The sequence below is a fragment of the Medicago sativa genome, chromosome 8 (assembly GCF_051527215.1).
Source record: "Medicago sativa cultivar Bolivia chromosome 8, Bolivia_mono, whole genome shotgun sequence".
Taxonomy (NCBI): domain Eukaryota; kingdom Viridiplantae; phylum Streptophyta; class Magnoliopsida; order Fabales; family Fabaceae; genus Medicago; species Medicago sativa.
In genome coordinates this window covers 61,499,691-61,518,953 of record NC_140756.1, presented here as the reverse complement: position 1 = coordinate 61,518,953, position 19,263 = coordinate 61,499,691, and the positions used below count along the sequence as shown (strand labels likewise).

Below are 19,263 nucleotides of genomic sequence, written 5' to 3'. Positions count from 1 at the left end.
TTAAAACAAAGAAATCTCAGTGGAACAGATTCATTGAAAATGAACAAGTATACGTAGAATACAAATGGAATTCCATATACAAACCAAAGAAAGAAAGAAAAAAAGGTCATGTTTTAAAACTACATGACATTTTCTTGCACACATCCTAGTATTCCTCTAGCAACTACTGTTTAGCTCCTTGAATGGAGATCTTGTATCAGAAATGGCTTCAACTTTCTTTATCCTACTAGTAGGAGAAACTTGAACTTGCATATTCTCTTTCACATGGAAAAAGCTATTATCCTTTTTCAAATTCATTCCAGCACCATCAATCTCAAAAGATTCCTCCATGCTTCTCAACATGTCCCTCAGTTGAGTGTCTGCATTAGACAAATCGTAGATTCTATCATACAACCCTTGAACAAAAGCCAACAAATTTTCCCTTTCTAAGGACAGTTTTGTTGCATTTTCATTCAGCTCACAGGCTCTTTCCATAGTGCCTTTTGCAATCACAACACTCTCAAGTTCTCTTCTAATTGATTCTTGTTCCAACAAAACAGCCTCTTTCTGAAGCTCCTCGACAGCCTTATCTTTCTCTTGCTTGATGCTTTCACCAACATCTACTTGTGCAAGAAGTGAAGCTTCTAGTTCTTTACGCATCAAATGGCTTTCTTCAAGATCATTCTTCAAACGATCGAGAATTGACTTCCATATTTGCAATTCAAATTCCATTTCACTTCTTTCGCAAATTCTCTCATCCAGTTCATTGATAGCAATGTCTAAAGCTTCATGTGTTTCTCTAAGTTGTTCTTTTGATTCACATTCAATCTGCAAAACCTTCTCTTCGAGGATCCGCTGACACCTAGTTGATTCTTCCAGCATTTCCTTGTACCTATCAAGTTCGTTCTGCAGTTCTTTGTTGCATTCATTGGACTCAAGTTCATTTTGAAGTGAGTGCTGCAATTCTTTGTTGGATCCATAGGACTCAATCTTCCTCATCAAATATGTTGCTTTCTCGCGTTCTTCATTTAAGCCTTTTTGAGCACCGATCAAAGCATCATCTTTCATCTCCAACTGCTTCATCAGTTGAAAAATTTCCCCTTCTTTCTCTTTGTTGAGTAGATCCATCTCATCTTTATAATGGGCAAGCCTTAACTGAGCCTCAGAAATTCCTTGTTTCAACACTAGCAGCATCACAGACATCTCCTCATTCAACAACCTTGTCTCAACGGCTATCGAATGAGAACTTTCCAACTCCATCTGAAGCTCTTCCACTGCTGCAATTTTAGCTTCCAGCTCAGACTGACACATATTCAGTTGTCCAGTCAATTGTTCTATCCGAGAGTCCCATTCGGCCTCTCTAGCCTTAAGAGTCAAGGAACACTCTTTATGTGTTTGTTCTAAATTTTTAAGCTTGGTCCTCAACTTCGACTGCGAATATGAAGCACCTGCTTCTTGAATTTGAGCTTCCTGTAGTTCTTTGAGAGACATCCTCAACTCTTGATTTTCTTGCTCTAGCTTCTCAGTTTGGTACTTTGCTTCTTTAATATGCGCCTCTTTTGTTTTCAGCAAATATCTCAAATCAGCAATATCTTTGACACGATCAGAGTTTAAGCAATCGAGCTGTAGTCTAGCATTGTGGTACTCGCTACCGGCATTATCAAGCTGCAGCCTAAATTCTGAAACTTCAACTTCGAGTCGCTTTTTCTGACTTTCTACATGAGCAAGAGCTTGGTGGCAGGTCTGTAACTGATGTCGAAGATCTTCTGATATTCTGATCTGAGAATCTAATTTAGTTTCAAGCGAAAAAATCTCATCAAGCAGTGTAGATTTTTCCATCTCCCACTCTTTCTTGCTAGACTTAAATTGTCCTTTAAGTTTCTCATATGCTTCTTCTAGATGTTTAAACTGTTCCTTCTTCCACTTTAATTGATCTTCCAACTTCACTTTTTCCTCCTCCAACTTCTGAAACATGCCATCTCCTTCACTTAGCTCTTTGGATGATTTTAATTTTTTCTGTGATTCCGAACACTTCTGCTTCGCAACCGATAGACAACTTTTCAGGCTTTCAATTTCTTTTCTGTATTGACAAATCTGCTGTTCTTGATTCTCTGCCTTGTCATTTGCTTCCTCTAAGGCCAACACCAACCCTCTTTTCGCATCTTCCCACATTTTAATCTTTTCATCGAAATCAACTCGAAGTTTATCGTTTGCAGCTTTGAGATGTTTGATGATGGAATCTTGTTCTTTCAAATTCCCTTTGAGATTTTCATATAAACTCTTCGCCTCGGCAATTTCGTCCGCCTTTTGAAGCAGTTCATGATCAAGCTTCTCAGATTTGGACTTTGCTTCTTGTGTTTGGTTGACTTGTGCATTAAGGGATCTCTTCAAATTCTCAAGTGAATCTGATTTTGCTCTTAGTTCTGCCTTGAGTTTCTCAATCTCAGCTTTTGCTTCATCCAGCTCTTCATAAACTTTTTCCATTTTTCTTGTCACATATAAGAAATTCAACAAAGAAATCTGTCTTCCCTAGCAGTGTGCAAAACAAAACAAGCAATGTTACACAAAAGACTATGCTCATAAGAGAAACAAAATGAAGAGATTTTAATAAAATGCTTCATAAGAGAACTTAAAGGACTATTTGGATTGGTTTATTTGGACTTAACAAAATGCTTCATAGGTTTTGTGAGACTGTTTGGGAGAACTTATGAAAACAGCTTATAACAATTTTCATAAGCTTTTTTTCAACTTATTTCATAAGTTCAGCAATATAGCTTATAAAAACAACTTCTAGCATATGTAAAAGGAATTTAACGTTATTTTCAATTTGGCTATAAAAATAGCTTATGCAAGCTTATACATAAATACTTATCATGATAAGTGATTGTGCTATAGGTTGCAAATAAGCTGTTTATACAAACAGGCCCATATGTCCTAAAACTAATTCATTCCTAAACAAGTGAGATTAGTTCTGTCTTTGCGCAGCCAAATTATGTTGTCAAGAACCAACATTGCGATTGAATTAGTGAAAGTGAAGTTGTTAATTGTTACACAATAAGTTCCCTCAACTAGAGGTAATCTTATTCGAAGCGTGCGAGGCACTAAAGGCGAGTAAGCCCCTTCCGCTAGACCCAACCCCCCGTTTGGTCAATTACCATAATGTGAGAGTACATCCTTAGAAAAGTTGAAAACTATGATATGGCCTTATCAATTATACATCATTTAAGATCATTAGAATTTCTAAGAATCTACTAAGTTATAGACATAACAGAATCTACTACTACTTGATTTTCTTAAAGCATACAAAAGGAACCCCCCCTCCCCCTAAATATTCTGAATTAGTAACAAGAAATTATGTGAATTTTTTTTTTTTGTATAAGATGCAAGAAGCAAAATCTGGATAATTACATATTCACCTTTTCAATTTATAGTTATAGTAATTATTACATGGCATTCCAAGTAACATATAAAACATGTAAATTAATTTCTTCAAAAAAAAAAAAAGCATGTAAATTAATGAATGGAAAATTGCAAAGAAAGATAAAAATAGAGATTAAAGACTTGACGTTAGAAGTGAATGGTTAATACCCAGAAAGAAAAGAAACTGACCTAATTTGAAGAAGAGAAGAAAGGAAGTAATGTTGTGTTGTGATTTTGTCGCTGAGAGAAGAAGGAGAAAGATGAACAAAAGTTACCGTTATGTTTCAACCGTTTTTTACGAGAGAGAAGAAGAAGAAAATAACCAAGTATGGGAAAGAGTTTCTTTGAAATGAATGAAAAACTAGCCGTTGAAAGATTTTCTCGGGTTAGACTATTTGGGCCTATATTTTCTAACAAGAATTTATGTAGAACGTATAGATGAATATTTGCACCCCTTATGTTATGTTCGTCCCTTACAAGGACTGTACCAACCTAGTATTACATACTACTCCCTCCGTCCCTTAATAGATGACCTAGTTGACTTCGACACACGTACCAATGCATATGTTTTATCTTTGATATCTTCAATTCTCTACTAAAAAAAATTATGAAAATTTAATATTTTAAAAATATTCATCGAGACGAATCCAACAACATCTTACATGATATTATTTATCTTTGTGAATTAGTAGAAAAATGTGATCAAAGTATATCAAGTCAATAATGTATATTGTCAACTAGGTCATCTATTGAGGGACGGAGGGAGTACTAATTTTCCAAATTGAAAAGTGTTAATCAAATATGAGTTAAGTCTCGGATTCAATTCTCCCCAATGTCAATTTTAGTAGACTAATTTAACTTAAAAAAAAAAAAATTGAGTTAAGTTTCGCATTTAATAAAAGAGTTGACTGTATGTGGCATATAAGTAAGATAATCCATAATCTCAAAGTCTTAAGATTCTTAGTGAAAATGCAGCTTGAATTTTACTTATACGATTGCTCTTTGTTTAATATGATGATCTGATCTAGTAAGAATTCTCCTCATGGTCCAACATAACAAATCACAATTAATCATATACGTGATTTTAGGAAAGGTTATTTTAAAGTCAAATATTTTTATTGGTTTACGATTGATTAAATGTGTAAAAATTCTTTACATTAAACTCTAATAAATTCATAATGTTACAAATTAATATCTTAGAGATGATGACATGATGTTATAAATTGCATCCATTTAACATGGGTAGAGGAAATTATGAGTAGTTTTTCTTAGAGATGAAGACATTATGTTTTTAATATGTTATCGCATTAAAACAGTAAAAATTGCAGGTATGGAATTATACCTAACTACCTACTCCCTCCGGTCACATTTATAAGCAAAAAACAACTTTTTAGGTACATTGAATAACTAACGTATCTAACATATAAATGTGACCGGATACATTAATTATTCAATGAACCTAAAAAAGTGTTTTTTGCTTATAAATGTGACCGGAGGGAAGTTTAATCCTTGAATTATTTGTCAATGGTAAAAAAAACTCAACAACCTTCAACACCCACTTTTTCAATTCCCAACACTCCACATCATTTTCTCTCTCTTAATTCAATACCCATTCAATTTTATCCACTCCAATGGTTTTATCATTCAACACCCTACCCCACCAACTTTTATTTCTTATTCTTATTTAATTTTTGTTTTTATAATTACATAAAATTATAATTATCGATTATAATTAAATTAAAATAAAGAAACACTTAACAATTTTTTTTTGTTTTTTGTAAAAACAAAATTTATTTAAATAATTTATTTTTATTTTCTTAACTTAAAATGCAATACAACAAACTAAGCATGTTGGTTGGGAAATTGATTTGGGTTTTGAGGATGTTGGTTGGGAAATTGATTTGGGTTTTGATAATTGTTGGGATTTTGGTAGCTAAATGGGTAATCAGAAGATTTTTGGGTGTTGAATTGGTTGTTATTGGGATCCATTTCACTAATCAATGACTAAAACTTCAAAAGAAAAGCTAATAATAATATTAACAGTGAAAAACTTGCTTTTTTTTTCTGTGTCCAAATCAAATGATCCAAGTCTCTATTTATAGAGGGAAAAAAATCATGAATTTTGGTAAAAAAAAAAAAATTAATTTGCAATGAAATAATTGAGTCCAAATTATTAAGAAGATAAAAATTCAAGCAGCCAATCGTAACATGCCAAGTGTCACAACATTTATCCATTTCTCTTTCTCTCTCTGCGGATCCTGTCCCTCACTCTCCCTGTCAGAGAGTGAGCTGCACGCGCCTGGATCAAGCAATCGCGTCGCGCCACGTGGCAGATTGGGCCAGGCTTTCAACTTGTTGAATATCTTCATCATCTCTTTCCTCCAACTCACTTTCAACACCCCACACTCCAATGGTTAAGCATGTTGAATGAGTGATTCAATAACCCCATTGCACTTGGTCTAAGATCACTATTTTTTAGAGGGAAATGTTAACGTGTGCCCTCAAGGTACAAGTTAATGAGTCAAATGTAGAAACTTTTTAATGGAATTCGTGTATTGCATTTAATTTGTTGACTTTTAATTAATTGAATACAAAATATTTATGAAATATTTCTATTTTAAGATTGTTTAACATGTGCCCTTAGGACACAAGTTAACATGACCCTTTTTTATAACATGAAGATTTGACATATTTACAACATATATATATGTTTTAATTTCCACATTGTTCAACGTCAATGCTGACCCATTTCCACGTGTCAACAACAAATGCAGCACATGATTGGACCGTTCTCTCCACTAGATACAATCTAAACCGTTGAATGCAACACCCAACAAAAATGGCGAAAAAAAAAACACAACGTCTTTAAATTTCGAAAGAAAACTCGCTTCAGTTTTCACTGCACCTCATGAAGATGATCATGGAAACTTGACTGTGACCAATGAGTTAGGGTTAGGGTTTCAAACTCAACTCACTCTTTTACTCCGATCACTCTTTTCCTTCTTTTTCGATTTTCCGGCTAGTTTTTTTTTTCTTTCTTTTTTCTGATGATACTGCAGAAGAACACAATTTAATTACGTGATAATAATCTGAATCGGTTTTGAGTGAAATTACATTTTTATTTTTTTTTATTTTTTTGGTTTTTTATGAAATTATATAAAATTGGAATTTTTTCTTATTTTGGAACAATGATAATGAACTTTCCTGTCCATTTTTGTGGACTTTCTGTGAATGTGATTGTTTCAAGATTTTTTTTTTTGGCAGTTATGATAAAGTTGAAGTTTCTTTCAAATTTGCAAAGTTGAAGTATAATGGTCTTTGTAGCATAGACACATCTGATTAGAGGCGTGTGTTCTGGTGTCCGACACATGTCGTAAATTTTATATGAAGCACGGACACCGGACACAACACGAACGCTGACACGTCGACATAGCTAATAATTTGAGAAAACACATATTTCAATGTAATTAGTAATTCGAGAAAACACATATTCCAGTGTAATTATATGTGTCGGTGTCGTGTCGGTGTCCGACAACGGGACCCGCCTAATCCGAGGAGTGTCCTTGCTTCATTGTGTATGTCCATTTCTGTGTTCGTGTGGTTTTTAATGACAATGGATATGTATGTCAAATTAGAATAATGTGCTACTGATTTTTGTTTAGATTAAGCAAAATTGATGATTTACTTAATTAGTAAGTAGTTTTTGGGGTTTGGCCTAAAAAAGTATACTGTAACTGTTCAATTTTGCTTTTCCTTTTTCATAGACTTAGTTTTTTTTATCAATAAATTTTTAGTGGGTTTGATTTTGATGATGTTCTTTTTTGGTGGAATTTATTTATATATATGTACCACATTTTGCATTGATAGTTTTCCTAATACAGTGGTGTCACTGCAACTGTGGCAGGAACCACTCTTCATTTCAACTCTTAATTGCTTTCTTCACCTTAAAGTTTGAGGCTTTTCCTTCTCATTGTTACACAAAACTTCGAAAAAAAGCTTCACTTTCGGCTGGAATTCGAGGGTTGGCTATGTCATTGAACCCTTTTTCATCATGGAACATGTGGGGTGGTGGTGATAGGAGAAAAAATGAGAAAGAGAAAGTTTCTGAATGGGGTGTTTCTTTGAAGGAATGTGAGGTGGTGGAGTTTCCTTTGGTGAAGGAAAACACGAAGGTTTCATCGCCATCGCATAGGAAAGTTGGACGGAAAAGAGAGGAGAAGAGGGAAGAGACAAGGATTGATAGAGAGTACGATGTTGTGTTTGTTCCATCTGATGGTGGTGATTGGTGTTTTCTGTCTGGTTCTGAATCTGATGACTCTGATTGGTCTATTGGGTGGTTGGAGCCTCTTGGTTCTGATTTTGAAAGCAATGATGATGATGATGAAGATTCTGGTGGTGATAGTTTTGCTGTTTTGGTTCCTTGTTATTCACCTGGCTGCAAGGAGATTGAAGGAACAAACAATGTGCTTTTGACTGCCATTAAGAACCTCCCTAATGAATTTTCTTCTGGTAAGAATTTTCATAATGGATTTTTGAGTTTTAGTTTTCTTATTGATTGATTCTGTTCTGATTAAATGTACATAATTTCATCCTTGTTATTGGAATTGTGATTTTTATTTTCTCTGAATCAATTGACTTGTTATCTGAGTAAATAGTCATTTTGGTTCTTGAACGTGTCCGGCCTCTGTGGCTACAATCCCCACATTAACCAAAATTACAAAAGCATCATCGAACTTGTCTCTTGTTAGTCGGTTTTCTCATCAAATGTGTATTTTATTACTTAGTTTGATCATTGTATATTCCATTAGTTACTTTGTTCTATCAAATTACTAAGGCTTTGTTTGTGAGTTTGGAGGGGAAGGGAGGGGAAGGCTTGGGAAAAAAGGAATGAGCAAGTGGATGAAATAGAGGAAAATGGGATGGGAGGGTTTTGGGGGGTTAACTTTTCTTCATAATACTAAACCCTCCTCATTTGGGGGGAACTAAAAAATTGTATTGGAGGAGGGTTTTGGGAGTTTTGGAGGGTTTACATGAATTCTTCAAATTTAATCTATGTTGTTATATTATTTTTAAAATTAAAAATATAATAATCATATGCATTAATTTATCATTATCTAAAAACCTACTCTTTTAATTTTTTTGAAAGATTTCTCCATTTTTCGTCATATTTTCCACCCCTAGAAGCCTTCCCTTCCCTTCCCCTCCAAACTCGCAAACAAAGCCTAACAGTACAGACACTCAACCAAGTTTTTTGTAATTTTGATAAATTCAAGAACAATAATGATACTACCTCACACATTTAGAGATAAAATGATTATTTACTTATTTTCTGTAATGTTTATTGGTGCTTGGCAATTATTGGTAACTTAAAAGCACAATGGTTTTAAGGCCTCCTTTCTAGTTTATGGCCCATGACTTTAGACAATACTAATTTTTTTATTTGTCAATTGATAGTGGATTAGGCATGATTTTCTAGCATCTGTAGGTTTTTCTTCTTTTTATTAATCATCTATATAACTCTGATTTTCAAAGAGCTTTAATGTGGTAAATTTCTTTTTCTTTGTTTTTTTTCTTCATTGCCTCATTCTTTTTCTAGTTACTATGATTATTCTGGCTTGTATTTTCTCCATCCTTGTGAATTCTAATTCTAGTAGTCAGATATAAAAAAGGTCTATGGTTGAAATTTTGCTTTGGCAATCAATTTTTAAGTGTTTCTTTTATGATAGAGGGTAAAGTTATCCACTAAAGTAAGTTCATAATTTAACTTTAGGTCCTCAATTCAGTAATAAAATTAAATTAACTAAAGCAATTGATTCCATGCTTGGCAATGACATCTATGTGTATAGCATTACTTTTTTCCTCTCTTTTATTGCTTCTTTTTTGGGTTGCTTATCCTTTGTTGACTATTGAGCACAAGATCTTCTGTTACAGAAGAGTTTCAGATTGTTACTCTTGTGCTGCTAATGTTTATACAATAGCAGAATAGAATTAAATTATGAGATTAGTCTTGATGATACTATGTTAATCAGAAATGTTAGGTAGATCTATCATTTGTTTCCGTAGTTTGAACTATTATTTACTTGCTTAAGTTATGTTATGTATAATGAGCTATTATTTCCCTTATCATTAAGGCTTTCCGTAAAATAATGTATTTAAGGGCGCGAATGCTAGGGTAGGTAAGTGTTCTACAATGTTTAGAAATCACTCAACTTTAACGATGACCGACATGGCCACCTTTAAGTAGAAGCCAAGGGTTCTCCACGTCTTTACGACTGAGACACTAACCTGATTGATATTGATTTGAGAAAAAAACAGAATGAATTTAAAGTCGAGTTTTGAGCTATTCAAACTCGTTTTCCTTGTTTTGTTTTTCTCGAACGAACACTGATTGGATCGTCGTACATTGTTATATGTTATCCATACATAGTAATTTTGTAATTCTGATTGTTGATGCAGACGGCAAGAATTACATGGAACAATGGTTGGCTACTCTACAGAATTTTGGAGCTTAGAATAAGAAAATAACTTATCCACGTTGATGGTCCTTGGTAATTAACTGCTACAAGTTATAAATAGCAAGTTAATGAAGAATGTGATAAGATCCCTAGGGGCAGAGGAGGGGACCTAAACTACCTAGTCTATTAGTACTAGTATTAACTGTAGATGCCACTTTCTCTCTAGCTGTAGAAAATACAAAAGTAAAAAAAAAAAAAAAAAAAAAAAAAAGAGAAAAGCTATAAGCTTTTCAGTTTTCTATTTTAAGAGGAGTATTAGAACTCTAATCATTGACAAACCAATGTACATTTGGAGATATTTATCTTATTTATATTGATTAATGTTGCAATGTTGCAATATGCATTTGGCATGAAAAAGTGGATTATCTACATTTGGAGATATAGTATATTTTTACCTTTCATCTTTTCCTGGTTTTTGTACTTGTGGAATAATCTTTTTGAAAAACTGTGTGCCATATGGTATAATGGACCACATAAAAGGCTAAAGCTGTAGTGAAACTAGTTATGATTGTTCACAAGCATATGTTGGTGGAACTTTGCAGGCTGAAAGGGATTTGTAACTGAAGGTTCATCCTGGCACATACTCTGCAATTTTAATCAGTTGGTGACTTTTGGTGCCTCATGGATTGATTCTTAACTGTGATGAAATGATCCATTAATTGTAAAATGTTGATTTGATCTTCTCTTTATTAATGTTTGTAGAGACTATACTGATATTATGTTTGTGATGTGGGAAATGAATTTATGTTTTTTTAATTTTTTTTATAAGCAAAATGAATTTAAAAATGAGTGCTGTCCAGGGATACATTTGGAACATTAATAGTGATAATGTGAATGACTAAATGTGTATATCTAAATTACAATGATTTCGATAAAATTACGGTGACACCTGTTTTTAGTTTTTATAAAATTATGGTGACCCGATGTAATTTTGCAAAATTCACCATGAGTTCATAAATAAATACATGTAACATAATCATACAATTCTAGGGGCCAATTTAGATGCTCACTCAAATAAAAGAAAGAAAATGCAAATGGAATTTTTTTAGTATAAAGAAGAGAAAAATAAATTGAAAAAAGTACTCCACAGTGCACAATGGTTTCTTCTCACAATGGAAAGAAATCATCTTTGTGGGATTTATCACATGTTTTGTTTCACCCTTTATTAACTCTAATGAAGACCAAGCGGTGGAAAGTGTGTTTATGTTAATCAAAGATGAATAATCAATCAAGTATAGTTTGGTCATGACATAAAGATCTTATGTGAGCATAATTTTAACAAAATGAAAATTTGATGAATAAAAACAAAGACAAAAAAATGAATATTTATCTAATATTAACTATCAATTGTTATGTCACTATAGTTTAGAATATTATATCACTGCCCACTCCTTTTGTCTAGTATTACCACACTCCGCTAATAATTCCTTTTGTTTCCTCTTCAGATAAAAATTATATTGACGTATCCCTTACCTTTATTCTTCTGTATTTACATATTTTACTTTTATTTTGATTCGTTTCATAACACATTATTACGAGTTATTGACAATCAATTTATATGTTATATAACAAAAACATACTTCAATTTCTGATAATCTTTATATGTTAATATTTTACATTTCTTATATTATTTTATAATTTTCATGTATGAAAGAATGTGATATTCAAACATCAATGTATGATTGCACAAAGTATAACTTTTCTTGATCATATTTTTTTTTTTTTAAAAATGGTGGTATAGTTTTTGAAGAGCTGATAATTAGCTAAATGTAAGGTAATAGTTATTTTGGTCCCCGAATGTATAACAAGTAATAATAATATTTTCTCAATGTATCGAAATTTCAAAATAGTCCCTAATCGTGCACTTCGCTAGTCAAAATAGTCTCCAACGTTAAAATAATCCCTCAATGCTGACATTAACTCTTCATATAGGGATTGATATAACAATAAACAAGTATACCGAAAGACTAACATCACAATACTAACAAAATATTTTAACGCAAGAGACTATTTTGACTAACATAGTGTACAATCAGAGACTATTTTGAATTTTGATACATTGAGGAACTACTGTGACTACAACTAAAATGACTATTACAAAATGTTGAAGGATTCATACAAGATTGCACAAAGTATAATTTTTTTTTTTATTATTATCGTTTATGAAGATTTGCTGTATAGTTTTTGAGGAAATGAGAATTTAATATTCAAGCATTTCAATAAGATTGCATGAAGTATGATTTTTTCTTTATCATGATTTATGAATAGTGTATATTTCTTGAAGAACTAGACTTTTAGATCATAATTAAAATATAAAAGATATATTCAATTTATGATAGTAGTATAATTTGAAGAAAAAGAAGAAGAATCATTTATGTTGATGTCACTTAAATATACTTTGAAATATATAAAAATAAGAAAATATGTCTCTAGTGGATGTTCAATTACTTCCTCTAAATATAAGCAAATATAATAGTTGAAAAGTTTGATATATGTAGACTAAATTTTTAAATGTATATATTGACTTTTCAACTATTATTTTTGTTTATATTTTATTTCGAAGATAGTATTTTGCTTAGTTAAATGATTTTTTTTTTCATGATTGAGAATCAAACTCGATGTATGGAATTTATAACACGGACATAAACTTTGCACCAATCATTTAAGTTAGACTCGATAGTGCTTTCATAGAAGTTTCTTTAATTTTTTCTATACTTGAATGAAAATTAGTTACTAACCATTTTTTCTATACTTTGAACGAAAATTTTCTTATACTAAGAATTAAAAGGAATATTTTAGTTTCAACTTTGAAGTTTCAGTTTGGCAACATAGGACCGTGCCAAGTGCACATAACTGATTGGTTCTTGTGTTTTGAAAAAGGAGAGTTAGGACATCAACTTCGGGCGAGGTTTGCTCCCCTCCATGATCCCATAATTAGAACATATTAGTTCCATTCCATGCTCTCTTTTCCACACCAACCTTGTAACAATTATTCTATTTGTTGAATGAGTCTTTGTTTTGTTCAATTTTTTAGTACTTGTTCATTGCTATGATCTTGGTTCTATGCTAGAGTTCATGTCTTCTCCTCCCTCTCTACACATATAGAGAGAGAAGAAAGAGTTATCATAAGGGAAAAGGAATAACAATAAGAAGAGAAAGAAGGAGAATAATAAGAAGAAAAAATAACTAAACATGTTGCAAAGAGCTGCAAGCAATGCTTATTCATGGTGGTGGGCCAGCCACATCAGAACAAAGCAATCAAAATGGATGGAACAAAACCTCCAAGGTTATTTTTTCTCCTTATTTTCTTGTTTGTATATTCTCAAACTATGTATCATATAAGTTTTGTAACATGTTCATAGTAGAAAAATGTATAGAGAAATGCTATTTCTTGTTATTTTTTATTTTTTTGTATAAAGAGCATTGCTCTTTCATACGGGAAAAAAAATCGAGGAAGGTGTCATGGATAGAAAAACGAGCAATACATTTTTGGTATAAAGAGATTTGCTCTTTCGTACGAGAAAATAATTAAGGAAGGTGTCACGGATAGAAAAATGATCAATAAGTGACTTACCGTACATGGATAGTTAAGTTTTTATTTTATTTTATTTTAAAGAGTCTAGTAGCGAGAATCACACATATTAAGTGTGGAGAAGATGGATAATACGAGTTCGAACTTGTGCCACATCACATAAAATGTTCCCATAACCTATTACCATATTGGTTTTGTACTTGTTATATAATTATATAGATCAAACTAAAATATGCAAAATGAAATGTGCAGATATGGAGGAAAAAGTACAATCTGTTTTAAAGCTTCTAGAAGAAGAGGGAGACTCATTTGCAAAAAGAGCAGAAATGTATTACAAAAGGAGACCAGAGCTAATAAACTTTGTTGAAGAATCGTTCCGTGCATACCGATCTTTAGCCGATAGGTACGATCACTTGTCAACAGAGTTACAAAATGCCAACAACACAATTGCGTCTGTCTGTCCAGATAGAGTTCCTTATATGGATGAAGACGACGACGAAGCATCACCAAGGCCACCAAGAAAAATGCCAGATGGATTAAAACCAAATGTTCCGAAAGCTCCAAAGACTCCACTCAAAGATTTAAAAAGTGTCCTAACGACAGCGACAGCCACAAGGAAATTCAGTAACAAGAAAGCATCTTCATCAACAACTCCTAAAGCTCCTAAATCAGGATTGAGTAGAAAGCAAGCAATTGAAGAGGTTGATAAACTTCAGAAACAGATTCTAGCATTACAAACTGTGAAAGAGTTTCTGAAAAGCTCTTATGATAATTCCATTGCTAGATATTGGGAAACTGAGGGACAGATCAAGGAATTGCAAGAGACAGTTTCCAATTTGCAAGACGAACTCGGTGAAGGTGTTGTTAATGTTATTGATGACGAGGAGGCTCGTCGTTTGATGGCAGAAGCGGCTCTTAAATCGTGCCAAGAAGCATTGTCACGTTTGCAAGAGAAACAGGCAGAATCGCTTGATGAGACGAAAATCGAGTCCAAAAGAGTAAGGGAAGTAAGGGATAAGTTAAGTTCCCTTATGAATCAACTTCAATATGATCAATCCAATTTGCAAAAGCCGAGGCCGAAACGAGATGTAAAAGAAGTAACAGGAACAAAGGATTTCAATAAAGATGCAGAGACAATGACTAAGCAGAGACAAGATTTGCAGTTATTGCAAGAGAAGATTAAAGAACATTTCGAGGCTGGCTCAAATTCGGCTTTAACCGTGACAGAAATGGCAGAAAAAATTGACGAGCTTGTTACAAAAGTGATTAGTTTAGAATCTGCAGTTTCTTCTCAAACAGCTTTGGTAAAGAATTTAAAAGATGAAACTGATGAACTCCATTCGCTGGTTCGCAACCTTGAAACGGAAAAGGAAAGTTTGGTTAACGACAAAGTTAAATTGAACGAGAAACTTAGAGAAATGGACGAAATGGTGAATGAACTGCAAGAACTAAACCAAGTTGTTGAAGATCAGAACAACAATCTTCAAACTCATTTCACCGAAGCGCATTGTAGTCTTGATAATCTCTCTGATAAAGTCCAAAAGGTGATACCAGACGAGGAGGATATGGTGAGTGAAGTATTTCAAACAGAAAAGGAAGTATTTCAAACAGAAGAGAATTCATCAACAGATGATGAACCGAAACATGATGTTAAATCACAAGATGCATTGAATCAAGATAAAATCTTGTTGAATGTTGATGATGCAAAGTCCAATACGGCCCTTGATTCATTGGAAAATGAAGTCCAAAAGGTGATACCGAACGAGGAGGATAAGGTGAGTGAAATATTTCAAACAGAAAAGAATTCATCAATAGAAGATGAACCGAAACATGACGTTAAATCACAAGATGCATTAGATCAAGCCAAAATCTTATTGAATGATGGTGAAAAGTCCAATACGGCCATTTATTCATTGGAAAATGAAGTTAATGTCGCCGATTCACAAACAATAGAAGAAACAATCTCAGTGGAAAATGAATCTCCAATAGTGTTGAAAGAAAGAGAAAAGACTCATGATATTAGCAATAACAATATAATAGAATCAATTGATGCTGGAAATCATGAAAAGGATTATAAGGAAATTTCATCTGAGGCAACAACTACTTTTAAAGAAGATTCCGAGGAGAAAGCAACAACAGTAGAAGATAATGCTTTGCTTTTAGAGTATAGGAACACTCTTATGAATTATGAAGAAGTGAAGAACAAGCTCAATGAATTAGAGAAGAATCATCAAGATGCACTCTTTGAGTCATCATTGCAGGTGAAAGAATTGAAGACTTCTAATGCCGTGAAAGACGAAGAGATTCGACTCTTACGTCAGAAACTAAGTCTTTTGCAGAAAAGCTTGGAGGGAAATGAAGAAATCGGAGAGATACCTCCTTTGCAGCCACCAGAAAATCATGTTATTGAGGAAATGTTGAAGTTAGAAGAACCAGAATCAACTTCTGCTGTTGAAGAGAAGTTTAGGATGGGAATCGACGAACTTCTAGAGGAGAATCTAGAATTCTGGATGAAATTCAGCACTTCTTTCACCGAGATACAGAAATATGAAACAACTACAAAAGATTTACTGATTGAGGTATCGAAGCTCGAAACAAAATGGAAAGCAACAGAAGGAAGTACTAGCACTAAATATTCATTGAAATCAGATGCAAGACCACTTTATAAGCACCTTGCAGAGATTCAAAATGAACTCACACTATGGCTGGAAAACAGTGCGTTGCTGAAGGAAGAACTTCAACAAAGATTCTCGTCGTTGTGTGAAATCCAAGAAGAGATAACAACAGCATTGAAAGTGAGTGCTGAAGACGATGATTTCAAGTTTACAAGCTATAATGCTGCGAAATTCCAAGGCGAGGTTTTGAATATGAAACAAGAGAATAATAAAGTTGCTGATGAGCTTCAGGCTGGGTTTGATCTTGTAACAACTCTTCAACTAGATGCTGAGAAGGCTCTTGCAAAGTTGAATGAAAAATTTGGACTGTCAAATTCTAAGAGAAACCAGATGAGACCTTCGGATTCGAAGAACCGTGTTCCTCTAAGGTCATTTATCTTTGGAGTCAAACCAAAGAAACAAAAACAGTCTATCTTTTCAATGCATAGGAAATACCGTGCTTTGAAATGATGATATAGTCATAATGTAATTGTAAAGTAATATTCATACTGCATTTTGTTCAATTTTTAAACTGTTAAAAAAATTTATTGGCTTCATTAGGTAGTGTATGTAATGAAATTTGTTTGAGATTGCAATTGGCCATTTTTACTTAAGGGGAGAGATATCTTCATTTTATACTTGTCGATATATTGGAAGAAGTGTGACCAAATGTATGTAGGGGATTTAGATTTTTTTTGAATCAGCATATTTATTAAACCAACAGAGATTATACAAGATGTACAAAACCTGAGAACAGCAAAGATAGATACAAAGGGCCCAAATAACAGTTGGTATCCGGTCAAGAAGGAGTTGCCACGAGAAGACCACCACCTTGGATGGAGCCGGGCTTTTCCACAACGAACTAAACACCATAAGTTTTGTGTCACACAAAACTTCCGGTGGAAACAACAACCCCTCAAGCCTATCATAAGTGGAGCTAACCGTGAAAACACTGTCGTCCTCCAAGTACCACCACCACACATCCTCCCTATCCAATCTCACCCATCCCTCTAGAAGACGAACCAAGTTCTCTAATAAACCAACTTCCCACACAAAAAGGTTTCTCCTCCAAGAGAACTCCCACGCACCTCCTCCTTCATACACCACCAAACCTCCCCCACCATACCCTCTTTTTGGCTAGAAATCGATAATAATCTAGGATAAGTTAAACAAAGAGGCGCCTCACCTACCCAATGGTCGAGCCAAAACCTCGTTTTCTCCCCACTTCCCACCTTCCTCTTCAGCTCGGAGTTAAACCAATTTAGATTACCCTATGTATTTTGAGCCTTTTTCAATGTACATCAGTGAATCCAGTTTTAGTTAGAAATGTTGTCTTCCAAGTACCAAATGTAACGCCCCTTTTATTTCTAATTATTTTTAGTAGATGGATGAATATTTTTATATGACTTTATTTGTTATATATATGAGATTTTATGTTCCTTCAAAAAAAAAATGAGATTTTATGTGAAATATATATATTATATGATTTTTATGTGATATATGGTGTGATGCTATTTTATTATATGATTTATGGAGTTGTGTAATATTTAAATGAATGTTGTTATTATTTGATAGAAATAATAGGAGAAATAGAAATAGGTAGAATTATTATTTATTTCAGTTAATGGGAATTAAGTAAATAATTATGAGAGTTTAGTGGGAGTTAAATGAAAATAAAGGAGTTATATTTTTGGGAGTAAAAGAAAGAAAAAAGTGAGAACAGAAACATTTTCACGTACAATTGAGAAAAACTGATTTTTGGAGAGAAAGAGGAGAAGAACCAAGAGAAAGCTAGGAGAAGAGCTAGGAAGAGAGAATCCAACCGTTTTTGCTGTAGAATTTGCTGAATTAAGGTAAGGGTGGGATTCCTTTCACTAATAATATGTATAATTCTGAAATTTGATGAATTGTTGTATTCTTGATTTTAGGGTTAGAAAGTTATGCTAGATTGCTATAATGAAATGAATTATGTTGAGGATGCATGTTTTCTATGTTGTTTTGACTGCTATGTTTCCCATAGAACCTATAAACATTGTTGCAAATCACTTTGGGGTTTGGGTGATCAGAAATTGGAATTAGGTTAAAAGTGGTGAATTGATGACTGGATGGTGAGAAACCATAGAATTGATTTATATATATGCTATGTTGTTGATTTCCGTTGTTGATATCGTTGTAATCATCTGATGTCGAAGTTGGGGAGTGTGTCATAATTGTTTTAGGCACATATGTTGTTGTTGTAGTCGCTGTTGAAGTTGTATGTTGATATACACAAGTTGAGTCCATTGCATACTCACATCTGTTGGGGGCTTATGCCCTGGAATGTTCATCATTCAATCCGTTGGGGGCTTATGCCCTGGGATGCTTTAACCATCCAAATTGTTGGGGGCTTATGCCCTGGAATGCTTAGCATTCAACGCGCGTAGATTGGTACCACCTGCATGATGCATAGTTGTTGTCGTTGTCGCACTATTGAGTCGTTGTTGCATGGTCGAGTGGTCGGTGTCGCTGTTGATAACGAAATTGTTGTTGTTGCTGTCCTTGTTGCTGAATATGATTATGTTGTTGCTTACGTATTCTTTATATACATTATTAATGATGCCTGTTGTGATATGCTTCGTTGTTTTCATTAATTTGATGAATTATATATTATTATTATTGGATAAGTTTCTCACCCCTTCTGCTTGAAAATGTTGCCCTTCGTACGGGTAACTTGCAGGTAATGATGGCTTGTAGGTTGATTGACTCAAGTGTCTAGGGCTCTGATACATATTAGGATGGGGATTGTCGCGAATGTCTTCTTCATTTCTTTTATGTATCATATTTTGAAAAGACCTCGTTGTTGGATTTATTATTGTTGAGGATAATGTCTATTACGTTGAGGCCTTTGTGCCAATAATTTCGTTGACGTAGGATTTGGTTGAAACTATATTTTCTAAAAGAACTATTCCGCTGCAGTTTGTAAGATATTTTAAATATTGGTTAAATAAATAGCTATTTTCTATTTATGAAATTTTGAAAGGCAGTGTGACACTCCGTTGTATGGTTACTCTGATTATTATAATTAATATTACGTTGTTGGGAGAACGGGGTGTTACAATTGGTATTAGAGCAGGTCGGTCCGTCCGGCCAATTAGTAGAGTCGTGTCGAGCCATGTAGAGTTGT

General features: G+C 33.6%; 3 protein-coding genes and 1 long non-coding RNA gene across 5 annotated transcripts; 3 read left to right on the top strand and 1 right to left on the bottom strand.

The window, feature by feature from the left end:
• Nucleotides 1-3,779, bottom strand: LOC146900230 (basic helix loop helix (bHLH) DNA-binding superfamily protein). Of its 2 annotated transcripts, none has more exons than XM_085738297.1 (2): nucleotides 3,589-3,779; nucleotides 1-2,499 (listed from the first exon to the last, which is right to left on the bottom strand). In XM_085738297.1, the coding sequence occupies exon 2, from the start codon at nucleotides 2,461-2,463 to the stop codon at nucleotides 157-159; it is 2,307 nt and encodes a 768-aa protein (XP_085594423.1). In that variant the 5' UTR covers nucleotides 2,464-2,499; nucleotides 3,589-3,779; the 3' UTR covers nucleotides 1-156. The 2 variants fall into 2 exon arrangements, with proteins under 2 accessions (XP_085594423.1, XP_085594422.1); XM_085738296.1 differs by having other exon boundaries at nucleotides 1-2,508; nucleotides 3,589-3,768.
• Nucleotides 3,780-6,217: 2,438 nt separating this feature from the next.
• LOC146900229 (uncharacterized) lies at nucleotides 6,218-10,297 on the top strand. The gene is made up of 3 exons (XM_085735012.1): nucleotides 6,218-6,350; nucleotides 7,304-7,908; nucleotides 9,856-10,297. Exons 2-3 carry the CDS (start codon nucleotides 7,428-7,430, stop codon nucleotides 9,909-9,911), a joined length of 537 nt encoding a protein of 178 aa, XP_085591138.1. The 5' UTR covers nucleotides 6,218-6,350; nucleotides 7,304-7,427; the 3' UTR covers nucleotides 9,912-10,297.
• A 2,484-nt stretch (nucleotides 10,298-12,781) lies between these two features.
• LOC146900228 (protein NETWORKED 2D-like) lies at nucleotides 12,782-16,714 on the top strand. The gene is made up of 2 exons (XM_085734630.1): nucleotides 12,782-13,200; nucleotides 13,699-16,714. Exons 1-2 carry the CDS (start codon nucleotides 13,107-13,109, stop codon nucleotides 16,569-16,571), a joined length of 2,967 nt encoding a protein of 988 aa, XP_085590756.1. The 5' UTR covers nucleotides 12,782-13,106; the 3' UTR covers nucleotides 16,572-16,714.
• A 1,158-nt stretch (nucleotides 16,715-17,872) lies between these two features.
• On the top strand, nucleotides 17,873-19,005 carry LOC146900227 (uncharacterized). Its single transcript, XR_015023777.1, has 2 exons — nucleotides 17,873-17,953; nucleotides 18,817-19,005. It is a non-coding gene; the product is annotated as an uncharacterized LOC146900227 (long non-coding RNA).
• Nucleotides 19,006-19,263: the final 258 nt, after the last annotated feature.

What these genes read in the sequence shown, in the direction of transcription:
- LOC146900230 (XM_085738297.1), bottom strand. Translation starts at nt 2,463, where the DNA reads ATGGAAAAAGTTTATGAAGAGCTGGATGAAGCAAAAGCTGAGATTGAG.
- LOC146900229 (XM_085735012.1), top strand. Translation starts at nt 7,428, where the DNA reads ATGTCATTGAACCCTTTTTCATCATGGAACATGTGGGGTGGTGGTGAT. An exon ending in CCCTAATGAATTTTCTTCTG is followed by an intron (nt 7,909 to 9,855) that starts GTAAGAATTTTC and finishes TTGTTGATGCAG; the next exon opens with ACGGCAAGAATTACATGGAA.
- LOC146900228 (XM_085734630.1), top strand. Translation starts at nt 13,107, where the DNA reads ATGTTGCAAAGAGCTGCAAGCAATGCTTATTCATGGTGGTGGGCCAGC. An exon ending in GATGGAACAAAACCTCCAAG is followed by an intron (nt 13,201 to 13,698) that starts GTTATTTTTTCT and finishes TGAAATGTGCAG; the next exon opens with ATATGGAGGAAAAAGTACAA.